The 23,756-nt window shown below is 46.5% G+C and overlaps 1 protein-coding gene across 1 annotated transcript; it reads left to right on the forward strand.

Annotated features, from left to right (window-relative positions):
• The first annotated feature begins 18,815 nt into the window (after window positions 1-18,815).
• Window positions 18,816-23,218, forward strand: LOC6530267 (segmentation polarity homeobox protein engrailed). The gene is made up of 3 exons (XM_002091163.3): window positions 18,816-20,773; window positions 21,973-22,070; window positions 22,365-23,218. The coding sequence occupies exons 1-3, from the start codon at window positions 19,462-19,464 to the stop codon at window positions 22,611-22,613; spliced, it is 1,659 nt and encodes a 552-aa protein (XP_002091199.1). The 5' UTR covers window positions 18,816-19,461; the 3' UTR covers window positions 22,614-23,218.
• Window positions 23,219-23,756: the final 538 nt, after the last annotated feature.

Here is a 23,756-nt window from a genome sequence, read left to right on the forward strand (position 1 = left end):
GCTTTAATTAAAAAGCCAAATCCACAGCCAGCGCAAACTTAACACTAATTAGATTGCCAACTTCGAGCCCTGTCTATATAAGGCAACTTGCCAGCATTTCCCATTCGCATCGTTTGTTTAATGGTGTAGATTGTTGCACGCTGACAATTTGCAGCAGCTTCAGCAGCAGTATATGTTGCAGCCGCAACAGCAGCAACTGCAATTGGCAGCTGCATTTGGTTCACAGAATGTCGCGCCTATATTAAGTAGATGGTAAATTGTGCTCTGCGACTACAGCAGCATTCTTATGTCAGCTCTCGATTCAATTCGATGCGATTGGCTTAGTTCGCTTTTGGGTAATGGTATTGCTTTTTGGGCTTTTTCTAAAGGTTAGAAGGCGCCTAAGTGAAACTTTCGAAGGCTCCGCGGAATGTTGGGGCTCTGAGTTGTGCCCAAATTGTGGTTCCTGCTTATATGGTTAATCGAAGTCGAATTTCTGCTTAATTTGATAGTTGGCTGGGAAGTGGCATTCGGTGACTAGACTAGCATGTGCTTGGGCTAAGATACATTTTTAGATAGGCCAAATGGCAATACTTCAAATACATGCATTACATTAGTCAAATTAAAAGCGCAACCATACTATTATAAACCTCTATACTAATTGATGTGAGAGGTAAGCACAAGATATAGCAATTAGGGGGGCAATTTCAGACGAAGATGCATCGCTTACATGTGCCAGGAGTCACTCAACTCCCATCCAATCCCATCCACTCATCTTGACGCGTCTCCACTCTCGACCAAGTGGATGTGGCTTTAAACCCCAGCCCCAGGGCCAAAAGGGGCAGCTGTTTGGCTGCTTTTGCTGCTGCTGATGCTGTTGCTGCTGCTGATGCTGTTGCTGCTGCCATGAAAACCATCGATGGGGATCACTTAATCGATTTTAAGCGCCCGCAAGCATAATTTCCATTTTGGAGCCCGACAACAACAGCAATTGCACGGCTATCAGCGGCAATCAAACTGAGCTTAAGACGCATGGACCGCTCATCCTCTTGCTTTTCTTCCAGCCCGATTCCTCCGATTCTTCCGATTCTTCGGCCATATTCTGCAGCGTCTTCTTCTTGCGCGGTTGCCCAGTTAATGCAAAATTAAAACATAAATCGTGCGCTGCGCGCCATTATGGTTATTACAAAGCAGCATGCCAAAGCTGTAAAAGGCGCACAGGCAGGGGGCCTGGCAGGGTGGGAGGGGGGTTGAGTGGGCCATAAGAGGGCAGTGGTTTTCAAGGCGTGATTGAGTGGGGCACATACACACACACACATACACACACCACCCGAGAAAAATTGCACTAAAAGTACGCGCAAAATGATCGCTCGATCAAGTGAAGGATTGCCTAATACACCGAAAAAAAAAATATTTAAAAGAATAAAAATTAATTCTGAAAAGTGCTGAAAGCAGCCATTTACTTAATGAGAACGAATAAATCTAAGAAATGTACAAATGACTATTAATTATACAAGTATTTTGCAATCAAGCTGATTTCTTTGAGTGTAGAAAGGAGGAGTTGCCGCTTGCAACTTGCAATTCAGCCATAAAGTGGAGAATTATATATGAGCGCTGGCCAGCACTCTTGGCCATGTAACAGCTATGGCGGCTCGACTCGCGTTGTTATTACCAAAGGCCACAAAAAATGCTGAACTCAGAACTGGCCAAATTGCAATGATTTAATAATGCTGCCAGATGAAGACTCACTCACTTAGCCGTTGCACCGAACCGCTGAGCCACTAAGCCAGTTAAACCACCAAAAACCAGCAAAACACACCACTTCACTTGGTGGGGCGGAGTCAGCAATTGGCCCTTGGCCCTGGATTAAAATATGGAAAATAAAACAAGTCGACTGCTGCGATGGCTGATGCTGAAATTGTTTAAGCGCTTAAAAAGAGCCTCGTAGATCACGTGCTTATTAAATAATTTATTTAAGCACCCAATTCAATTTAATAATAAAAATGTAGCCGCAGCAACGAGAGCCACACAACATGGGCACTACAAGTGCCACTTACCGCCATGGCCGAGAGCCAACCACTGATCCACAGATCCCCTCATCCCCCCTTCACTAAACCACCATGGAGTCCGGACTCCGGACCTGGACAGACGGCACCACCGCGGACATGGACACCATGGTAGCCACCATCAAAGTGGTTAATTGCCAGGCGATTTTGTTCTTGCCCATATGCAATTTCCTTGTCGCCCTCGTCCCCCTCGCCCATCCACGTTACCCCCCCTTTTACACGGAGAAAAAACTTGTTGTTAATTGATTAAAGGATATTTTGATTGGGAAAGTATGCTATAAGTAAGGCTTCGATTGTTCCTGCATAATGAATATACAAATTTTAGCTGCTAATAAATAATTTTTATTATTTTCATTTTTAACATATACAAATTCTTTGTGGCGCCTATTTGTTTTTCGTGCACCCTACTCTTCTTGCCTGCTTTGCAATTAAATGGGTGGCAGCGAAAAGTGGGCGTGGCCGACTGCATACGCGCTTTTCATTTAACTCTCGACTGGCTGCCACTCCTGCACTTGTCGTTTCAGCTTCTCTCGGCCAGCTAGCACATTAATTTAATGGTTTAATTGCAGGTCTTGTTTTCCCCCCGCCAGCGACACCCCTCTCCCCCTCTCACACTGCACTGTGATTAAAGTGCCCTCGTGGAAATGGATTCTGAAACTAAGTAGGATCAGGTTCCAGGTCGCCATCACCGAGCCATCATCTCGCGGATGATGTTCATTAGGTTTGGCTCTTCAATTTGCAAATTTATGTCTTCATAAGCCGGCACTTGGCTATTGTTGTTGCCGTCATAGCTATAAGTCCAGCAGCTGGTTAACTGATTCATGTCGCGCTCCTTTTTCGGCCTGCAGATCGTACGTGACTCAGTTGCTCAAATTTTGGGACGAGAAGATCCCATAAAAAATAGTTTGTTGGGGCCTTAAATGCACAAGGATTAAAGAGGATTTCCAGGATTTCGAGGGAATATAATTAGTAAGGTAGATATTATAGTATATTATAGATATCAATATTACAGATATTATGTATTATTTGTGTAACTATTTCAATATATATCTACTCTAAAACACAAGCTAGAACTCAAAAAGATACGGCGACCAAAAGTTGTATATGAACAGATAACTTGTGCAATTAATTTCTACCTTCCCACACTCACTTGATTCGACCTTTTGTGAGTGTGAATTGTGCAAACAAAAAGCAATCGAATGCGAGAAAACTCGTCGGACAACCCCATAATTCAGTGATATTTAATCTCAAACAAATAATAATAATAATAATTTCCTGCCAAAGCAAACAGCCAGGGCCCAGAGCGAAAAGCCATCGAAAACTAGCCAGAGAAATGCCAGTGAGCCAGTGAAGCCACGGGTTTGAGCCAAACAAACGCCTCAAACACGCCCACGCCGACAACAGCATTTTGGTCAATCAATATCGTAAAATGCAATTTATGATTTGTGGCTTCGATTGGCCAAAACAAATAGCGAGGCAGAAACAAAAGCCGGGCCAAAAGCACGAGAGGCTTGAGGATTGAGCAACAACGGCAACAAACAAGCAACATGCCACATGCAACACCAAGGAGACAGCGGCTGCTCGCAGCGGCAGCAGCAACCAAAAGTTATGGCACAATTTTCACATCATTTTCCACCGCCCACCGCCCACCGCCCCCCGCCTCACGCCGATCTCTGAGTTATGGGATGCGATGAAGTTGAAGTCGGGATCTGGACTTGGAGTTCGATCCCAGTCCGCAATTTCAAAGTTTCCCAGTTTCCCGTCTTGAGAGGCACGTAAAATAATTTAACCAGCGTTTAACCTTAGTTTTTCGCCACTCGCGAGTGTCTGGGGATCGGCATCGGGATCGCAGGCCATTGTTGTTGCACGTTGCAAGTTGCAAGTTGGTGCGGTGCGGTGCCGCAAGTTGCGGTGTTGCAGCTGTCCGAGCGTTGATTATGATGAAGTTGTGCGCAATTTGTTGGCCGTCTGTTGCCCACCAGGCACAACGGAAATTGGAGATGCGAGATGGAAGATGCAAGATGCAAGATGGTTTTTTCTCTTCGTTTCGCTTTCAGGGGAGGCGAAGTGGTGAGCTTTGGCCATGGCCAGATCGCTTAATTGGCCTCAACTGGAACCGAAGTGGAACCAAAAGCCTTCCACCAAACTCCTCTTTCTCTTAACAGTTTTCGTTGCGCCCCGGCACACGAGACTAATTAAATTGCGAGCGCTATAAGCCAGGGTCATAAATAGTCGCTCCTCATTCCTCGATTCGCACTCCTCGCTCCCCGCTCCTCGGTGCTCGAGATAAACAGATGTGGTCTACATGGCTCCGCCCCAGAGTTTTGCGGCTCAAGACTCCTTGGGCTCCGGCTCCTTTGGAGAGTGGAGAGTCTGCTGCTCTCTCTTTCTCCTTCTAGCTGCTCTACCCTTCTCTCTTCCTGCCGCAAAAGCTTGCTGTCTTTGTCTGGCGCGAGAAACTGGTTTTCGAAGTTTCGAATTTCGAGTTTCCCCAACTTCGAAATGTATCTGACAGATACAAATGCCGCCACAGTCGCAATTATGACTTAATGTCTGGCCATTCGATCAAGAGCGGTACCAAACCCAGAGGGGTATGGGGAGGGGGGTTCTCGGCAGCGGTAGAGCGGCAGCGGAATGCGCAATTTCCTGTTAAATGATACGTGCTATGAACGTTTAATTTATGCCACCTCTGGTTTAATATTAGCTTTGTTCTGCCTCGCTGACCCGCTCCGCCATCAGTCCCCCCTGTTTCCCACCCAAAATGGCCTGATAATTCCCCCCCTTTCGAGGGCATTTTTAATTCCACAGCAAGGGCCACGCATGCGCAGACCATAAATTATGTGCAACGTTTTCATTTCCCCATGTGCAATCCAAATGGGATCATGATTAAAGCGGCCGAGCTACAAGGCACTACATTTTCCCACCCCCCCACATTTTGGTAGCTCCAAACCTCGCAAGATACATACATCCAAACCTTTGCGGAACGCTGAGCACTGAAATTGCCATCTCAATCTGACAATCCCTCAGTGGAGCAGTGGATCCCCATTCAAGTGGGTGGTTGGTGGCAAAAAGGGGGCTCGGGTGTGGAAAGTGGGGGAAAACCAGGTGGAAAAGACTCCGAACACTTAGCGCTTTTTAGCCGCTCGTTGGTTGTCGTTCGTCGGTCGTCTGTTCTCCGGCAATTTGAGCGATAAAACAAATAATACATTGCACCCACTTATTTGCACTGACTTGCCCCCTTTTTCCACCTTTTTCCCCCGTTTCTCTGATTCTCGCATTGTTCTCGCCCCTCTGTTGTTTGTTCTTCTTCATTGTTGTTCTTGATTTGTTTGCAAGTTCGCCAGTTTTCCAGTTTGCCAGCGATAATGAAAAGGTGTAAAATGTCAGTTTTGTTTGCTGTGCCCCCATTTTGTAATTGTTTGTTTATTATTGCTTATTTGCAGTGGCGCCTAGTGCTGAAAGAATATGCACAGGTGTGCACAGGTGTGTATTCGATGTGGCCAATTGAAGAATCTCAGCTGAGGAGTAGAAAATTAATTACGGAATAATGCAAACGAAACTCAATTGATTTATGCAGTCTTGTTAGTCACTGATTTGTGCTAGACAATTAATTATTAGCAAATAGTCAAATAGCAAACTCTGCTTCTAACTATAATTTAGTATTGTTTATGGCTTGTCGTACAGCAGGAACATTAAACACGAGAATTTGATTGTACTTTTGAAATAAAAGCATGTTTCTATCTTAAGCACATCTATAATTAATAACAATTAAAGCATTCAAGACACTAAGCATCAATTACAACTAACAAAGTTGCCTGATCGCTATCTGATAAACACCTCTGAACCGTGTGGTATTTTAACCATTCTGCCATTGAAAAGAGTTCACTTTTCCACCTCCTAATGCATATTAATCTCCGTGGATCTTCCGACTTCTCGACTGACTCTACGTGCCGTCACGGAGTAGCTGGAAATCAGGCATGCCTACAGAGAATAAGAGAGTTGAAATATGCCACAAGGCTTCCGAGTGAGTTATGTCAGTGGGGCAGGGGGAGTTGAGTTCCCATTCAGGTGGCTAGGTGGCTTCCAATCCGATCTACGCAAATCGCACCTTTCGAGCTGTTGATCTAATCCGAAGCTGTTCACACTTTGCATTAATATCCAATATCCAATTGTGGTATAACTTTTGATGGGTCTTAAGTGTTGGATCTAGTACGGGTACTATTATTAGGCAGCCACGTTTCACAGGCGAGTGTGAGAAGTGCCATTTGAGGAAATCGATCGGTATTTGTATGAGAAGCAAGCTGTACACATAAAAATGCAATTAGTGGGATTCCGCAACTCCATTTGGTGTTTCTATGTACATTGAAATCAGATGATTCTTAGCTGCTAAACGCGTGTGCCCTGATATTTTAATATTCCGTTTAAAAAATGTTTTCTGTGTAAAACCGACTAGCTGTCGAACAAAATGAAAGTCGAGGCGACAAGGCCATTAATTTGGAGCCCAAATCGGCAGTCAAAATCGAGCGTGCCACACGCTTTAGCCTTTGGGCTTCTTTCGACTCCATTTTCCCTACCACGCTCCTAATTAGTTTTGGGCCATGGCCAAGATCTTTAGTCAGCGAAAGTTGCAAACTTGCAGAGTTGCAAATTTGCGAAATTGATTTATGTTGAAAATCGAACTGAAATCAAAGCCCATCAATCAAAGGGGGAAATCTATTTCTGCGGACCCTCGAACCCAACGGCAGGGTGATTAATTTCAATAAACTCGAACAAGCTGCCTAGGAAAGAAGGAAAGATCGCGAAATGGGTCATGGATCCACAGACTCAGACTCAGAGTCCAAGTCAGAGTACGAGTCCGAGTCAGGGAGTCTGGTCTTTTTGGCTCTGGGGGATTACAACGTCTCCCGAATGTCTCTGAGAATTTATTATTTGCACTGGATCCAAAGGCAGCCCCGCGAATTGAGAGGGTGGGCGATTCGGATGGCGGTGGTGCTGTTGCTGGTGGTGGTGCTGATGCTGATGGTGATGGTGGTTGTGGTTGTTCTGCTGCTCGATCCTCGGCGAACGAACACAACTCATTTGCAAATTCCAACGAAACACTGTTCCGCAGAATTTTCAACGATCATTTAGAATTCAGTTTGGGTGCAGAATCGCTTTAGCTGCTGCCTCGAAGTCTCAGCTTTTCAGTTGCGGTTGCATGCCCCACAGCCGCAGCATTCAAACTGGCAACAGCACTGAAAAAGGAGAATGGAAACGTATATAATATACGTATCAAACAGTTGCTAGGAATTCAGTGCTAAATATTGTGAGGGATTTAATATGGGAATATATATCCATGGATCATTGGATAATGGATCATTGTTTATTTGATTGAAGAACTTATGTACAAAGTTGTTTCTATAAATTTGTATGCAATTGCATGAAGAGTGCTCTTCTTCATTAACATGATCGATCAGTTATATTGTGATATCTAAACTAGCACATGTCGCAGTCAGTTTCTTTCTGTGTGCCGGGCATCGCTGCCCCCGTCTCGTTCTCAATCCCATTCTGGTTCCCCCGCCTCGGTTTCAGGTTCGGGTTCAGTTTTAGTTTCAGGTTCAGGTTCAGTTTCAGCCGGAGCTTGAGCTTGGCCCGAGCTTGAGGTTCGGTGCATGTTCAGGTTCGAGACGGGGCTTTGAAGATGCGCCGCAAGTTGTTCGAGACCACCCAAGTGGACGCAGCGCTAAGGATGCTCGGTTGCTGGGATGCTTTGTTGCTGGGATGCTTGGATGCTGGACGGATACTGGTGAATGCTTTAAACTGCTGCAAAGGGCGCTGCGCGAGTATGAGTGTGTATCTGTGTGTGCTGGGCCGCAATAAATGCGCAAATAAAGTCACAATTAGAGTTGAACTGGTGGGAACGTCGAGCAGCCGCGACATCGGCGAACTGGACAGAAGGGGCAAGGGCAAGATGCTTTTGGCATACGCTTTTGGTTAATATTTTCGACTCGCCGATGGACTGGGTCCCCAGGAACCCCCCCCTTCCCACCCCTACCCCGCTCCGCACCGGCTTCTGTGGCATATTTTGAGATGCGTGAAGAATGCCTCCATCTGCAGATGCAGCTGCATCTCAACTCCAACTGCCAAGTCCGTGGTGCTAAAGTAGAAATTCTTGTACTGCCCATGGATCGTATTGTTAGTTGGGGTCCTGTCTTCATCTGAGGATTCTGGCATGGACTCCTTGGGCGGGGTCATTGATTTGTTACGAATTTATTAGTCAGAAGCGGCATTCGGTCAACTACTCAGCACTGAGTAGAAAACATGGATATTCGATACATACATATTTTTTTTTCACATTTTTAAAGGCTTGCTGAGACGTTGTTTTCCCTTTTCTTTTCAATTTCTTTTGGGTGCCACTTGCTTGCGTAAATATAATTATTGTGGAGCACAATTTGAGATCGCCATTCTGCAGATTCAGTGTCCACTCCCATTGCTCAAAAGCAATCAAATCGCAACTGCTTCACACGCTCCATGGTTGTTCCGCAATTAAGCCAAATGTATCTGGATAATTGCGGCGATGTTCTCTCACTATCGCCACCTTCTCGATGTGGATCCATGTGGTTGTGGCTGTGGCTGTAGCTGCTCCTCGGATGGATCCGAGAAGCAATTAACCGGGCTCATCCGTCCCATGGCGAGTGCCCGAGTGCCCCATCGATTGCAGATCGAGGGGATGGGATCCGTTATCGGGCGCACTGGCGATAATTGCGGCAACCAATTTGTAAGATACTCTTATGACAGATACAGATACAGGTACAGATACAGACGCGGCAATATAATGCAAGATCTATGGCCCATACCGCACATCGCGCCGTCGCAAATGAATAATGCAGGCATGAAAATGGCCAACGCATTTATTTCACTTAATGCGATTTTTATCGATGGCGGGCCATGAAACTCTGGGAACTCCCATTACAAATCACCGTTAATGAAGTCCAAGTCCAGCTCTCGATATAATCTGGCGAAACATGGCAGCGCTGCTGGAGCCGAGGAATTTGCGAGTGCCGGACTGGAAAAGTCGTTGATTGGATCGTTTGGGCCAAAGAAAGTGTGCAATTCAAGGCTGCTTCGAAGGCTGTCAGCGCAATTAACCCGGCAAGATGCGTAATTGCAAGCGGATCGTATGGCCCATTTAGCTGCCACGCGTTTCCAACTCACTCACAATGACCGATGACACAAAGGACACACGACCTGTGACCTTCGGGACCTGCTTCTTGATTCTCTGACACGCGTGCCACGCGCACCATTGCACTGCCAAGGACTAACAGTAGGCAGGCATCCTTGAGCTCGAGCTCGAGATCCTGGCAAGGTTTACGACGCTACTCGGCGACCTTGCCTTTTGCCTTCCGTTGGGGGGTCCAAAGTCAATCGGAGCATCGCTCCCGTCATAACCTTGGCCGCCAACAAATCAATCAGTCACAGTAGCTGCTGTCTTGCCTGGAACACTCTGTAGCAGCATGTCCTGCGACTTCAAACTCTGTCTACTTGCTACACTCCACTCTACACTAAAGAAATTAATGTTTGGTATAGCTGTTTGAACTTCGAATGTACTAGGAGTTTTTAAAAGGCATAAAGTGACAAACATTTTGGAACTGTGCATTCTCAGTTCGCCCGAAGCTGTCATTGTTTGTCCCGGATGACACTAATCCAGCTTATAATTTTATTGGGCTTACGAGCAGCACTTGGCGTGGGTGTCCCGGCCCCCCTGCCACGAATCCCCCTTCAACCGCCCCATGTGGCAACGGTAGCGAAATATTCTGACACGCGGCTTTTGACAAACCCAATTCATCATCGCCGCCAACTTGAGGAGGGAATAAGTCCAAGCGGCTTAGTGTCCATGGCTGTGATGCATGATCGTTTAATTGGATGTGGACTATCTGGAATACAGTACAGTGAAGACCCTGGCTGGAAGGCCAAATCAAGCACACAACTCAATTGCAGACAAATTAAGTTTTCGTGGGCCGGACGAGACTTTTCCAAATTGAATTTTTCAACAGTTTCACGGGAAATGCGCCGCTCAGGTGTTCAAGCAAAAGCTTTTTATCTGGCCATGCGATATACTTTATGACTCAACAATCGATGGAGCCGCCGCGGAGTTCATTTTCATGCCTTTTTTGAAGGAACTGCCGCTTTTGGGTGTTCGTGTTAATAATTTAGCTGCTTATCGCCAACGTGCCGACGTTCAAAATGGTTACTGGTTGGGGGGGGAAGTATCATATCCTATACACTATCCACTATACCACTCCATATCGCCTGTCTGTCAGCCAGTGGATAGTGGAATAGTTCTAGCTACTTCTAGTTCCCCTGCCAATTAGCGGGCTCTTGCCACTTGGCACTCGCCACTTGGCACTTGGCATTAGATACCCTGTTCTGAGCCTAATTGGCAGGCGTTGAGTTTGAGCTTATCAACGCAGCCACTCGATAACTTGCCACAGACAATGGCCCAAAAGGGTGCGGCAGAGGGGGGCGCTGTGGGGGGTTCGAGCCAAACTGGAACCCGTACACGAAGACCACACACGACGCATGCGCAAACGAGATTTAAATGAGTCGCAACTCTCTCACGATTCTGAGTTTCAGCGAAATCCGCAAGGGCGCAGTGCATTTTTCCATCTCCATCTCTTTTGGGTGCCCGGAATGCCACGCATTTCAGAGATACTTTTGGCACCTCAGCGGCGATTAAATGCACACGCACGAACCAGATACTCAGAGAGAAAAACAGATACTTAGTTTTCCGCTGTCTGATAACAAAGCGGGTACTTAACGAGCTTTCTCATATTTTTAAGTGGTTAAATATTAAGTGGGTAATTGTATAGAAACTTAGTACATCTAACATTTAGTCTTTTCAAGCTTATTGACAATAGTTTGTAACTAATTAATACACAAGTAATATACAGAAGTATGAACGTGTGGTATAAATAGACAAACTTGTTAGAGTGTTTTCCCAAAAGCTATGAAGAAGATACTTTAAATCTTTCTAAAAGTGTACTTTCCTAAACATTTCTTTAAGTGCAACTAACGAAGTCGAAGGCCGGGAAACGCGGTAAGCGGCTTTTGGGCCGACTCTCCCTTTTAATTGCCAACTACAAGGACCACACACGCGGTCCGGTCCGCTGAAGAGGCTGGAGATTAGGGGGCATTTAAAATGTAAATCGACAGCCGGCAGCCCAACGGTCGCTCGCACATCCATTTGTTGTCACAACAAATGGGCAATGAAAAATGAGGCAAGCAACAGGTTGCCATCGCCTCTAAGACGCGATAAGATGACAATGACCTGACCGCAAAGTGCCCCCAAAATGCAACCGCAGCAGCATCCCATAGCCCTCATAGCTCATAGCCCTTAGCCCATTGCCCATAGTCGAACTGCCCCTTTCCAGGCCCCTGGATTTCCATCTCCCTTGTTCCGTGTGACACTAATGTCCTGTATGGCATTTGTCGGTGTCGGTGTCGTTGTCGGCATCTCTCGTTTGTCCACCGCCGCTTATCGGATTGCCCCGAAACAAATGGAAGGTGTATAGGAATATAGGAATAATAGACGGGAAAACCCCCATGCCACAAAATAACCATACATACATAGCATTTTCAGATTCTCTGACCCCTTGCCTCACTCGCCTCATAATTTACGATCAGCGGCGGAAAAGCCTGTAAGTGCTTTCCTCTGATTGTAATAACAATATTTTGCTTTCGGCTTTCGCCGCATGATTAACTGAAAAGCCGAGAAAACCCGATCGGCGGCTTGTCAGCTTGTTAAGTCGAAGTGGATCGCAGATTGGCTTCGAAACGAAAGCGCGAAATGCGTTAATTTCGCGGCCAATTGACGTGTTCGATGCTCGGTGGCAAGCCTTTCGGCGGCATGCACTGCAAGAAATATGTCCAAATTTAATGCAACTAATTGAAGTGAAAACTAAGGTTTGTATGTACTTCGTAAAGCTATTTCTACATTACAAATTATTACTAATAATTATTTGCTTGGAAAATGTATTAAATTTAAATATTCATGTGTAAAGGTTTAGTTTATATTAGAAAAATTGATATTTTCATGATTGGTAAACCAATAAAATGCAAATCCCCAGATATACTGACTAGATCCTAATTCAGATCTCCAATTTCTTAACATGTCGCTAGTCGCAGAGTGCGCCACATTGACGTGGAAGTGGACGTGGAATTGGACGTGCCAGGGAGCTTGTCCAGCGTGTTGCCGCTGCTTGTTTGTTGCGGCTGCTGTTGGTTTTAGCCGCTAATCAGAGTTGGTCGCTCGACTGATTCAATTGACTTGGCCAGCGAGGAGATGGGAGATCGGGGGGATCGGAGGAAGTGCACCTCCCATGTGGCCGCCAACCTGCTGCTCACTTTACGCTTGATTTGATAAATGAATAGTGGCGGGGAAAAGGGGGCGGCAGAACCAAACGCCGAACGAACCGAGCTCAGCTGGCTGCCTGCAAATATTTGCACTGCACTTAGCACTCAGCCCCCCCTTTGGCCATCCCCCCTCCACCTGTTTGGACGGCATTTTGAAAGCTTCAATCAAGCAAAGCCACTGCAAACCCAAACGCAAAAGCCAAAGCAAAAGCGGTAGCAAACAGCGGGTTGAGCTCGAGCCGCCTCAGCGACTGCAATTATGTGGAATGAGGTGCTAATTTATGGATTTGAAAAAAAGGAAAAACACTTTTTACCCCTGCCGAGCAATTTTCGCGTCCGTAATTTACACTATTCCTCTGATTGCTCAGTTAGCTAACGGTTTTCGCCTGCATTATGCACTTAAGTGGAACTAAACGCTTGCTGGCGCGTCGTTGGTGCGGGAAATCGGGAAGTAGTTTCAAGTGATTTTGTGGGTGGAAAATGCTACAAAACGAAATCATTTCCAGGCAGGAGATGATGTCATGGGTGCTCTTGCGATTCAAAGATGATTCAAAGCTGTGACTCAAGCTGTCGTTATGGCCTGAGTCAGAAATAGTTGGCATACTTTTGCCATTTGATTGGTAAAACAATAGAGGTGCCAGATGGGTAACGATTAGTACATTTCTGCATAGTGCCTCATCCATCTACTTCCATAGGAATGTTATGTCAATTAAGTAAACGGGATAATATTATTTTCGTTTTAGATAAATCTCAGCCTCATATGATACCAGCGAACATCTCGATTCCCATTAATATGCAGGCTCATTTCATAATGATAAGTAAATATCCATTTCAAGTATCCCATACCGCACTAATTGTTGCGACGTGACCCGAACTCGAAGTTCCCAGTTCGGAGTTGGGAACCATGTAGAGTCGACATCCTCGAATCGTCCAATGGGAGAGACGCATTAATTTAATGTGAGTTTCAGGTCATTGGTAGGAAAACCGAAATTGATTGCCCCAATCTGGGCGAACGATCTCCCAGTGCTCTCCGCTCGAGTGTGTAAGTGAGAAACCTTGTAGATACATCCAGCCATGTGTATCTGTATCTGGCCGTTGATGGGTCCATATCTAAGGCATCTTTCATGGGTTCGTAGGTAAGGCTTTAGTTTTTCGGTATTCGGTTTTTGGTATTCGGTTTTCGGCATTTTTGAGGGCGTGTTTGCCGTTGTTGTTACCGCAATCATTCCCTCCACTAATTATTTATTACGCTTTAGCGTCCGCGCAGCGAGATATAGATACATTTTCGTTGGGGGCTCCTCCATTCTCAGGAAATTTGTTTATTTATGGCCGATGGTGGCTTTGTTATTAAAATGTTATTGGATTTCTCTCGCTTTCCAGCTGGGAGAGCCCAAGATTGGGCCAAGATCATTAGGCCGTACATGGTGTTGGTGTGGTGTGGGGGGTGTTGTGATAAATGATTTCCATTCTGGCCATTCCGACAGTTTCCCTGCCTGCCATTTGCTGGGTTTTATGTTCCCTGTTTTCTTCTGAGGCTCATAAATTGGCTTTATTTTTCATTTCGGGCATTTTCAGGTGTCAGCCACGATAAAATGGCCGCCTTGGAGTGTTCTCGATCCTTTGAACTAGCGCCGAATTTCGGGGAGTGGTGGAAAATGGAAATGGAAAATGATTTTCCCAGTCAAGGACAAGCCACCCAGAAGGTATTGCTGCTGGTCGTGTGTCTTCAGTGGCCTTGATTAAAACGAACTATAGGGAAAACATCATTAGAAGGCAGGCGAAAGCACCTCAATTAGTCGGGCAGCAAGGACGAGTCAAGGTCGCCGGTGGGAACCCATTTGCAGTTGCTGCCGTTCGCAGCTTCCGTAGCCTTCGACCTGTTTTTCAACATATTGAATACAAGGCCCTTGTCCTTGTCCTGCCAACCGCACAATTATTTGCAGCCGGAAAGAGGACCTCCTGTCGCGTTAGCGTGGCTAATCGCTCGGCACTTGTCCTTCTCCTTGTCCTTGTCCTTGGCCAACATCTGTGAGCCTCCGTCTGAGCCTGTCTAATATCCTTAGAGCGCATCGAGGCCGACTTTCATGCTTTGCGGTTTAATCGAGTTAACAGATTTGCGAGGAGTTGCACTGTGTGCACTGTGTGGACTGTTTGCAAACACCAGTTCGCTTAGGTTTTTATTGGATTAACCGCACACAAAACACACTAAACACACAAAAGTGTCTTAAGACGCTCAAGTCGCTTATCCTTTGGCTTATGCAATTTTGTTTAGCCAGATTTCCGGGAAAATGCCTGTGGCAAATCGCCAATCGCCAATTAAGTGGGCGTCGAACAAGAGATTTGGGACACCAGCAAAGGCCAAGATTGCGATCGTAAAAAGTTCAGCTACTTTCACCTGTCTTTAGGGAAATTTCCACAAAAAAAAAAAACAAATCAACGCGAAACTACAACAAAAAACCACAAAATTAATTGCCATTTGGGCATTAAAATAAGATATTAAACACTTAGGAGCAATTAGCGGCCAAGAGAGAAGAGCAAACATCAATAGCAAATGGCAGAAAGCGGCTAACAAGCCTGGCTAAAACTGACAAATTAGCTGAGAAAACGATTTGCGGCGAGTGGCAAATTAAACAAATTACAGCTTTGCTGGCAACTTGCAGCGGAAATTAGCCAGCAAAAGCGAGTGGGTTAATTGATCGCAAACGAGTTAAAAGGCTCATGCAAATGTGGCCAGATGAAGTCATAAAATTCTTACGACGCTCATCGACTCTTTTTGGCTCGAGATTTTTGAGATTTTGCGATCTTGAAATGCCATTAGACTTAATAAAATGAATAAAAAGCCCCAAACAACGGCCAGCCAAATAGCAATAAATATGAAACTCGTTCTTCTGTTTCGGCCAATTCATCCGATCTATTAGCTGGCTATTTTCCCTGGGCAAATAAAGTAGTCAAATTTATAATCAACAAGTTCATTAACATTTAACCCTAAACGAAATACGGCGAAACAACAACAGCCACGATAAAAACAACCAAAGGCGACAACTCAACGGATGAGCAGCAACCCAAAAAATGTATTTTTAACAAATTAAAAATTGTTTTAAAGCCTGAGGCATTGTGCGTATCAAGCGCGTGGGGCAGGGTGGGGCGGGGAATGGGTCATGTTTGGGCCAACAGGAGGTGGAAATGATGGGAGTCGCTCCGAAGTGAAGCGAAGGCAGCCCGCTCACTGACAAACGATTTACGAACAGAGTTAAATTTTAATTAAAGCGAGCCCAGAAAGCTTGGTCTGCCACCCAACGCAACGAACCAGGAAATACCCTAATCACAGAGTAATAAAAACAATATTGGAGTAAGTGTATTCTTACTTACCAAGCTTTTAAAAAGAATGTTGTGCACTTTAAAATATAACTTCCCTTACTCTTGCCCAATTGTCGCTAATAAATCACAGGCAAAAGTATGAACCATATTTTACCCAAAAATCTCTATCTAGATTACTATTGTGTAGCCCAAAATAAATCATGCTGACTATATCGAATATCACACGGAAACCTTTTATCTTCCTAAGTGGCGCGCTTTCCCCATTAATTCCATAATTCCAGCGTTACTTTCGGCATATCACTGCCGCAGATCGCCAGTTCCAATTACGAGTGGTAACTCAATATCCGAATAGTTCCCAGAAGGAGTGCACCTCTCCGGAATGGTAGGGTATGCAAATGACGGACGGACGGACAGCTCATTTGTCCCGGGGCGGGGGGAAGTGGGGCAAAGAACTGGGATTCGTGTGTGCGTACGAGTATATTATGACTCGCATGTGTGGCCATTAATAACTCCCGATCGCCACTCGCCGGCACTCAGCACAGCAAACGGATTTACGCATTCGGCTGCGTAAAATATGAATTTTAAATTACCCAGTCTTAAAGTCTCAGATTCAGTTTCCCGCTTCAGTTCCCATTTCCAGTTTTTTTTTTTGTGGCGAAGGGAAAATACGCTTTTGAGGAGGGGCAATCTTCAGTTGGAGACCTATAGGGCGTTCATTTAATTTTGACCAGTTTTCGATCCAGTTTTAATTTCAATAACATTTCGACAATTGAGTTGTAGCCTGCGATTAAGTCCCTTATGCAATTGAGATTGTTGTTACCCATACATTTTGAGATAATTGGATAAGTTTAATTCGAAGCAACAAGTGTTCCACTTACTGCAATTTACAAATTGCCTGCTTTTGTCAGGTTGTATAGTTTTAAATAAATTTTCGAGCGCTTAAATCTGCATCTTTTTGTATATTGCTATTATTCTTTTTTGATTTAAATCACGTTATTTGATATTCGAATCTACTGATAAAATCATGCATATAAACTAAATTTGAGAATGCAAACGATATAAAAATAAAAATTTCCATACTGCGTAATGTGTTTCTTTGGTATGTTTTGGCACCCTGACAAGTTCGTTGTTTGAGTCTTTTGTTTGGCCGGCAGCAACGAAGCTGAGAAAAAGCCATTAGAGATCGAAAAGTAACCGAAACAGAAATAGATATAGAAACAGAAACAGAAACAGTAGCCGAAGTGGTGGAAAGGCAAAGCTCATTAGCAGTTACCATTTTATCCAAACAGACGCATCATTATCATTAAGGGCAAACGGGAAAGCAGCCACAGCAACGACAGCAACAACAGCAACAACAGCAACAGCATCAAAAACAAGTTGAAAACTTTAATTAACGCATTTTTACGCAACTGTCGGCGGCAGTTTAACCCTTTTCGTGGCCAAATGCTGAGCAAACACGACAACGGTAATAATTGAAAATCATGGCAATCAAAGCGGAAAGTGTGTAGGGGAATGGAACGGTGTGGAAGGGTGAAGTTGAGCGGAAAATCAACAGCTGCCGACGGCACAAATCAGCACAATGGGTAAGAGTAAGAAGGACAAAGGGGGAGTGCGAGAGAGAGGCAGCAGCCATTGTTGTCATGCGTGAGAGAGCAGGGCAGAGTGAGCGAGAGGCGCACAGCAGAGTGAGAGCGAGTGGGACAACCATCTATTTGAAGTTCGAAATTCAGAAGGGGAAATAGAGCGCGCTCCGTTCCAGTTTCCAGTTTTTCCAACTTCGACTTTTAATGGCTGACCGCAGACTGGAAGGTGCGTTCGAACCGGTTAAGGCCGAATCGAAACGGTTAAGGCGTCTCAACGGCATTTCAATTTATGCATATGCGCCGCTGTTCAAATATATTTATTAATTTATATTCGATTCAAGTCCATTTGATACTAATAAAAATGCGCATAAAAATTGAATAAATTTGGGCCCATTGATTGTGGAACAGGTTCCTCACGAAATTTGCTCTAAATATGGATTATGGCTTATTGTCTGGGCGTTAGTTTATTGGCGCGAATTGCTTATATCACAATTGGCAACAGGAAAAAGGTGGGAGTGGTGGCAAGATTACTCTCTAATTAAATCCTTTGCCCCATAAATCAGTATCCCACATAGCAGCGATCGCTTTTATTATGCAAAAATTAACACAACAACTTCCGCTAGCTATAAGGCAATTCATTAGCGATTTCGTTGTTTGATTTCGGTTTTATTCAGCTCCAACAGATTCGTTGATTTATGAGCTATATATCAGTGGCTATACGTTCGGAATCCCACATCTCTACACTATTTGCAGCACATGTTTCACATTTGTAGATCTTCGGTTGATTAGAGCCCCACAAAAAGCGTTATTGTTAATGTCCAATGCCAAATGGCGGTCGTTTTTTACACCTTCCAAAGTTTATTTTGACAGTTAGCGATGGTTTTTCGATCGTTCGACTGGTAAATCGATATTCGATGGGCAAATAAATAAATTAAATGTCAATTAAATATCAATCAATTGCGTCAGCTGTTTTTCAAGGCACATTTAACTGGTTAATTGAAGGCCCCCAAAATAAATTGTCATTCTGTATTTAGCGTATTTTTGTGAAAAATCGCAAATGGTTCTGGTAGCGGGGGTAGATAAAAAGTTTCCCTCCATTTAAATTAAAACAATTAGCTTTGCGGTTTCGCTCCTCTCGCTTCCCGTTCCCCCTCTTCACATGGCCTAAAGGTGGTGTCGATAAAGTTGTAGGCTGTAGAAAACGCAGATTGAAACGTCGCGGCCGAAAACAAAATCAACAAAAACTAAATGCTTATGAAAAGTGTCTGCGGAAAGAGATGGCATGTGGCTCTCCCCCTCATGGAAAGGCAGCCATTTTCCTGGCCTACTCTCAGTGGGAGTGAGCAGTGCCGCTACATGGCCCCCACTCGGTAACGCCCCGTGAGAGAGGGAGAGCTTGCGCCTGCGCAGTTCGCTGGGGACACAGTTGTCAACCGACTGACAGCTCCAGCATGCGCATAATAAAGTCATATTGCTGCCTAACAAGCCCCCCTCGCCAAATTGGCGAGAGAGAGTGAGAGCAAGCGGGAGCGAGCGAGAAGGCGCTAGGACCAGCCAACGGGAGTGAGTGAGCCGGCGAAACCGGTTCGCATGGGGCAGGTGACAAGGCTAAGAGAGAGCGAAAATCGATCAGTGTAAGGCTTTTCTTAAGGCCGAAGCCGAAAAGACCCATCTTCCACTCTCATCTCTTCACGTCACTGTCACCAACTCCTGTCACTCACTCACTCGCTCGCTCGCCGACTCGCTCGCACCCACTTCGTCGGCTACTTGTGCGATCCCGCCCTCTCGCTCCCGCACTCGGACCTCTCTTTCGCCCGTGACAGTTCAATCGGCTCTCGCGTTAACTCTCCCCGACGTCGGCGCTGCGATTCCGAAGTAGTCAACTAATTCAGTCGTTGCGCTCGATGTGAACAGACGTGCGTGTCGGAACAACAGTTGCAAATCAAACACGAAAGCAAGAGCCAAACAGAAAACAGCAAAAGGCAAAAAGCAAACAGAAAACGGAGAAGAGAATCAGAAGAATCTGAGCAATCAGAAGAATCAGTAGAATCAGTGGCCCAGTGTCAAGTGACCCAGTGACAAGTGTCTTAAGCGAGTTGCGATTTAGCGCCAAGTCGAAACCAATGGCCCTGGAGGATCGCTGCAGTCCACAGTCAGCGCCCAGCCCCGTTACCCTACAAATGCAGCACCTCCACCACCAGCAACAGCAGCAGCAGCAACAGCAGCAGCAAATGCAGCACCTCCACCAGCTGCAGCAACTGCAGCAGTTGCACCAACAGCAACTGGCCGCCGGTGTCTTCCATCATCCGGCAATGGCCTTCGATGCCGCTGCAGCCGCCGCCGCTGCAGCAGCTGCTGCGGCCGCCCACGCCCACGCTGCTGCACTGCAGCAACGCCTCAGTGGCAGTGGATCGCCTGCGTCCTGCTCCACGCCCGCCTCGTCCACGCCGCTGACCATCAAGGAGGAGGAGAGCGACTCCGTCATCGGGGACATGAGTTTCCACAACCAGACGCACACCACCAACGAGGAGGAAGAGGCGGAGGAGGATGACGACATCGATGTGGATGTGGACGACACTTCGGCGGGCGGACGCCTGCCACCACCAGCCCACCAGCAGCAGTCGACGGCCAAGCCCTCGCTGGCCTTTTCCATTTCCAACATCCTGAGCGATCGTTTCGGCGATGTCCAGAAGCCGGGCAAGTCAATGGAGAACCAGGCCAGCATCTTCCGCCCCTTCGAGGCGAATCGCTCCCAGACAGCCACGCCCTCCGCCTTCACGAGAGTGGATCTGCTGGAGTTCAGCCGGCAGCAGCAGGCCGCCGCCGCAGCCGCCACCGCGGCCATGATGCTGGAGCGGGCCAACTTCCTCAACTGCTTCAATCCGGCTGCCTATCCCAGGATACACGAGGAGATCGTGCAGAGTCGCCTGCGCAGGAGTGCTGCCAATGCCGTCATCCCGCCGCCCATGAGCTCCAAGATGAGCGATGCCAATCCCGAGAAATCCGCTCTGGGATCCCTGTGCAAGGCGGTCTCGCAGATCGGACAACCTTCTGCCCCCACGATGACCCAACCGCCGCTAAGCAGCAGTGCCAGCAGCTTGGCCAGTCCGCCACCCGCCTCCAATGCCTCCACCATCAGCAGCACCTCCTCCGTGGCCACCAGCTCGAGCTCCTCCTCGTCGGGTTGCTCCTCGGCGGCTAGCTCCTTGAACTCATCGCCCAGCAGCCGCCTGGGAGCCAGTGGATCCGGAGTCAATGCCAGCAGTCCCCAGCCGCAGCCAATTCCTCCGCCATCCGCCGTTAGCCGGGATTCCGGCATGGAGTCCTCGGATGACACGCGTTCCGAGACGGGATCCACCACCACAGAGGGCGGCAAGAATGAGATGTGGCCCGCCTGGGTGTACTGCACCCGCTACAGCGATCGTCCCAGCTCAGGTTAGTATCTTTGAGATTACCTAGGGTTTAAGTGGGTCACAAGGCGGGTTTGTAGGGCTGGTCAAAACAAGGAACTCCCAAAGGTTCGGCATAAAAAACAATGTGATATAGTACTACACAAAAATGGTATATGGTATATGGTTACATGGGGACCACCCTTGGGGAGCGTTATGGTGGCGGCAGCCTTTCAAGCAGCTCTGTTTTGTGTCATAAATCCGAAGGACACTGCCACAATTAGGCGACACGCGGACAATGGCAATGAGCCCGAATCTGACTCCCATTTCAATAACCATGCCTATTCCCATTCCCATTCCCATACCCATTTCGTATCCGAATCCGAAAACGATTTTGGGCCTCACGCAGTGCTGCGCTCCTTTTGAAGAGCGACACTTTATGTGACAACATGTAGCGCAGAGGCAGCGCTTGACTATCAGAGCTGTTAGATCCTCGGGTCGAAGGTCAGAAGTCACCGGTTCCCGGTCACGCACACACGCCACGCAGAAGCAGCGACCCTAAAACGAGCTGACGATTGACAGGGGGGAATAGCGGGGGCGGGGGCGGGGGAAGCACCGAAAGGAGAAGAGTTTTTCCATTGACAAGCGGAGATTTTCCTTGCAGCGCTTCTTAGATCGTGTGTTAATTGACGAGTTAAGTGCTTTTTTATGGCTGGCAATGGTTTTTTAATTTGGTGTCGATGCAATCGATGGCAGCCCATAAGCGAGGCGTTGATGGCCCCACTCCGCGGCTAGGAATTAATCAAGCGATCCCCACTTACTGCCCCGCTCAATTAAATTATAATTTACAATGTGTGGAAATCTAATAAGCACTTCGCATCGCTGCCGTACCAAGTTGCCAATTAGCCGCTGACTTGGACTTAGTCGCTAATTAGAGAGTTGGCTAGCTGGCAAATCATTTGCCTAAAATATGCCGTAGACCTTTGCGTTCCGGTACGGAGTCGGGTTCGGGTTCGTTAGCTTGGCGGAGTTCTTCTCCGCTCTTCCGCTGACAGCTGACAAATTGAACACTTCCCCGCCAGCACGCGAAAGGGAGCTCCAGCTACAGCTACAGCTCCAGTTCCAGCACCGGCCGAGGAATTCCGCGCAGACATATGCTAATTGAATCATTAATATTATTAATAGTATGTGCCGCATTTATGCAAATAGAACTAACGTATTTCTCGTGTTTTCTGTTCATTTTAGGACCCCGCTACCGCCGCCCCAAACAGCCAAAGGACAAGACCAACGACGAGAAGCGTCCACGCACCGCCTTCTCCAGCGAGCAGTTGGCCCGCCTCAAGGTGAGATTCTGTTCCATTTTCCATCCATATATGGTTACCATATCCCTATCCATATCCATATCCAATTGCCCTACGCTTGTTGTGTCATATTTGCACCCAAATATTGACACCGCCCGCTGCTAATGCATCCTGGCCACCGCATCCCGTCCGTGTCCGTACTTAACCAATTAGCCACGCTCGGCCCAAAACCGCAAATAATTGATTTTCCCTACCTACCTACACTACACTATATACAACATGGATATCCTTGCCATCCGAAACTCATCCAGCATATTCCATCTCTTCCACTTACAGCGGGAGTTCAACGAGAATCGCTATCTGACCGAGCGGAGACGCCAGCAGCTGAGCAGCGAGTTGGGCCTGAACGAGGCCCAGATCAAGATCTGGTTCCAGAACAAGCGGGCCAAGATCAAGAAGTCGACGGGCTCCAAAAATCCGCTGGCCCTGCAGCTGATGGCCCAGGGATTGTACAACCACACCACCGTGCCGCTGACCAAGGAGGAGGAGGAGCTCGAGATGCGCATGAACGGGCAGATCCCCTAAGCGATGACCATCAGTCACTAGTGGTTACCCACACACACAAGGGGTTACTCTTCCTCTTTCTGACGGGCGCGTGCAATATTCGAGGGCGTACAAATGGTTTTCATGTGATATAATTGTAGCGTACATATGTTTTTGTATATATCTAAAAATATATATATATATATATAACCCTAATCCTAATCTAGCGTAAGATCCATCCATAGCGAATTCGAGCTGTAAGTTGTTGGCGTATTTATTTAACCACCCCCGGATCCCGGATAGCCGAAAGTATTATCGTAATCACCCGACACAAAGCCTTTCGCTATCGCCGCACTCCAAAAGCTTCGACCTTCAGACGTTTATTATCCTACACACAACTATCTATAGTAATTACTCCCTATGAACGACGTGCTTGCAGCCGCTCTGTAAATTAAGTAACTTAACAGTTCCCTAGCTTAATTCCTAGTTTACGCACTTAAGGATTGCTATGAAAGAGTATTTTAGTTTCTAAGCGAAATGTTAACTGCAAATGCACCTAAGAAAGCAACAAGAAAATGTTTGTGCTAAAGCAAGTTCAAGAAAACAAAACTAAAAACAAAATAAAACAATTATGCAAAAAATTTAAATGCAATTGGTTTTTTACTTGGTTGGGGCAAGTCTGCAAGATTAAAGGAAAATGCCACCCAAACTTCGCAGGACTTGCGGGCTAATCGGTGGCATTATTTGTAGTACAAATCTACATATGTATGGGGCACAGAGCCCATTCTTTATTCGCCGCCTTTTCATCTGTCACATCAAAGGCTATAGAACATTAAATCACGAACACTTGTCGTCGGGCGAGGGTGCCGCTAATTGCACAATCACATTCCCAACCAAAATCGGAATCGGAATCGGAGGCCGTCGCCGAGTAACGGCAGCTCTTGCTCTTGCTCTTCGATTCCATGCCATTGCTTTTCATTCCGTTTAATTAAAGCCAAATCCGCGCGAAGTATAAACAAATATCTGTGACGAGACAGAAGCCCAACAAACAGAAAATAAAAATCAAAAATAATGACAAGAAAAAATGCAAAACTAAAGCGGCAGGGAGCAGTCATCAAATGATTTATTGGCACAGATCTCGCGGCGAGCGGCGTTAATTTGCTGAAAATAAATGCAAATGCAAAC

This window comes from Drosophila yakuba, chromosome 2R (genome assembly GCF_016746365.2).
Source record: "Drosophila yakuba strain Tai18E2 chromosome 2R, Prin_Dyak_Tai18E2_2.1, whole genome shotgun sequence".
In the NCBI taxonomy this organism is placed as follows: Eukaryota; Metazoa; Arthropoda; class Insecta; order Diptera; family Drosophilidae; genus Drosophila; species Drosophila yakuba.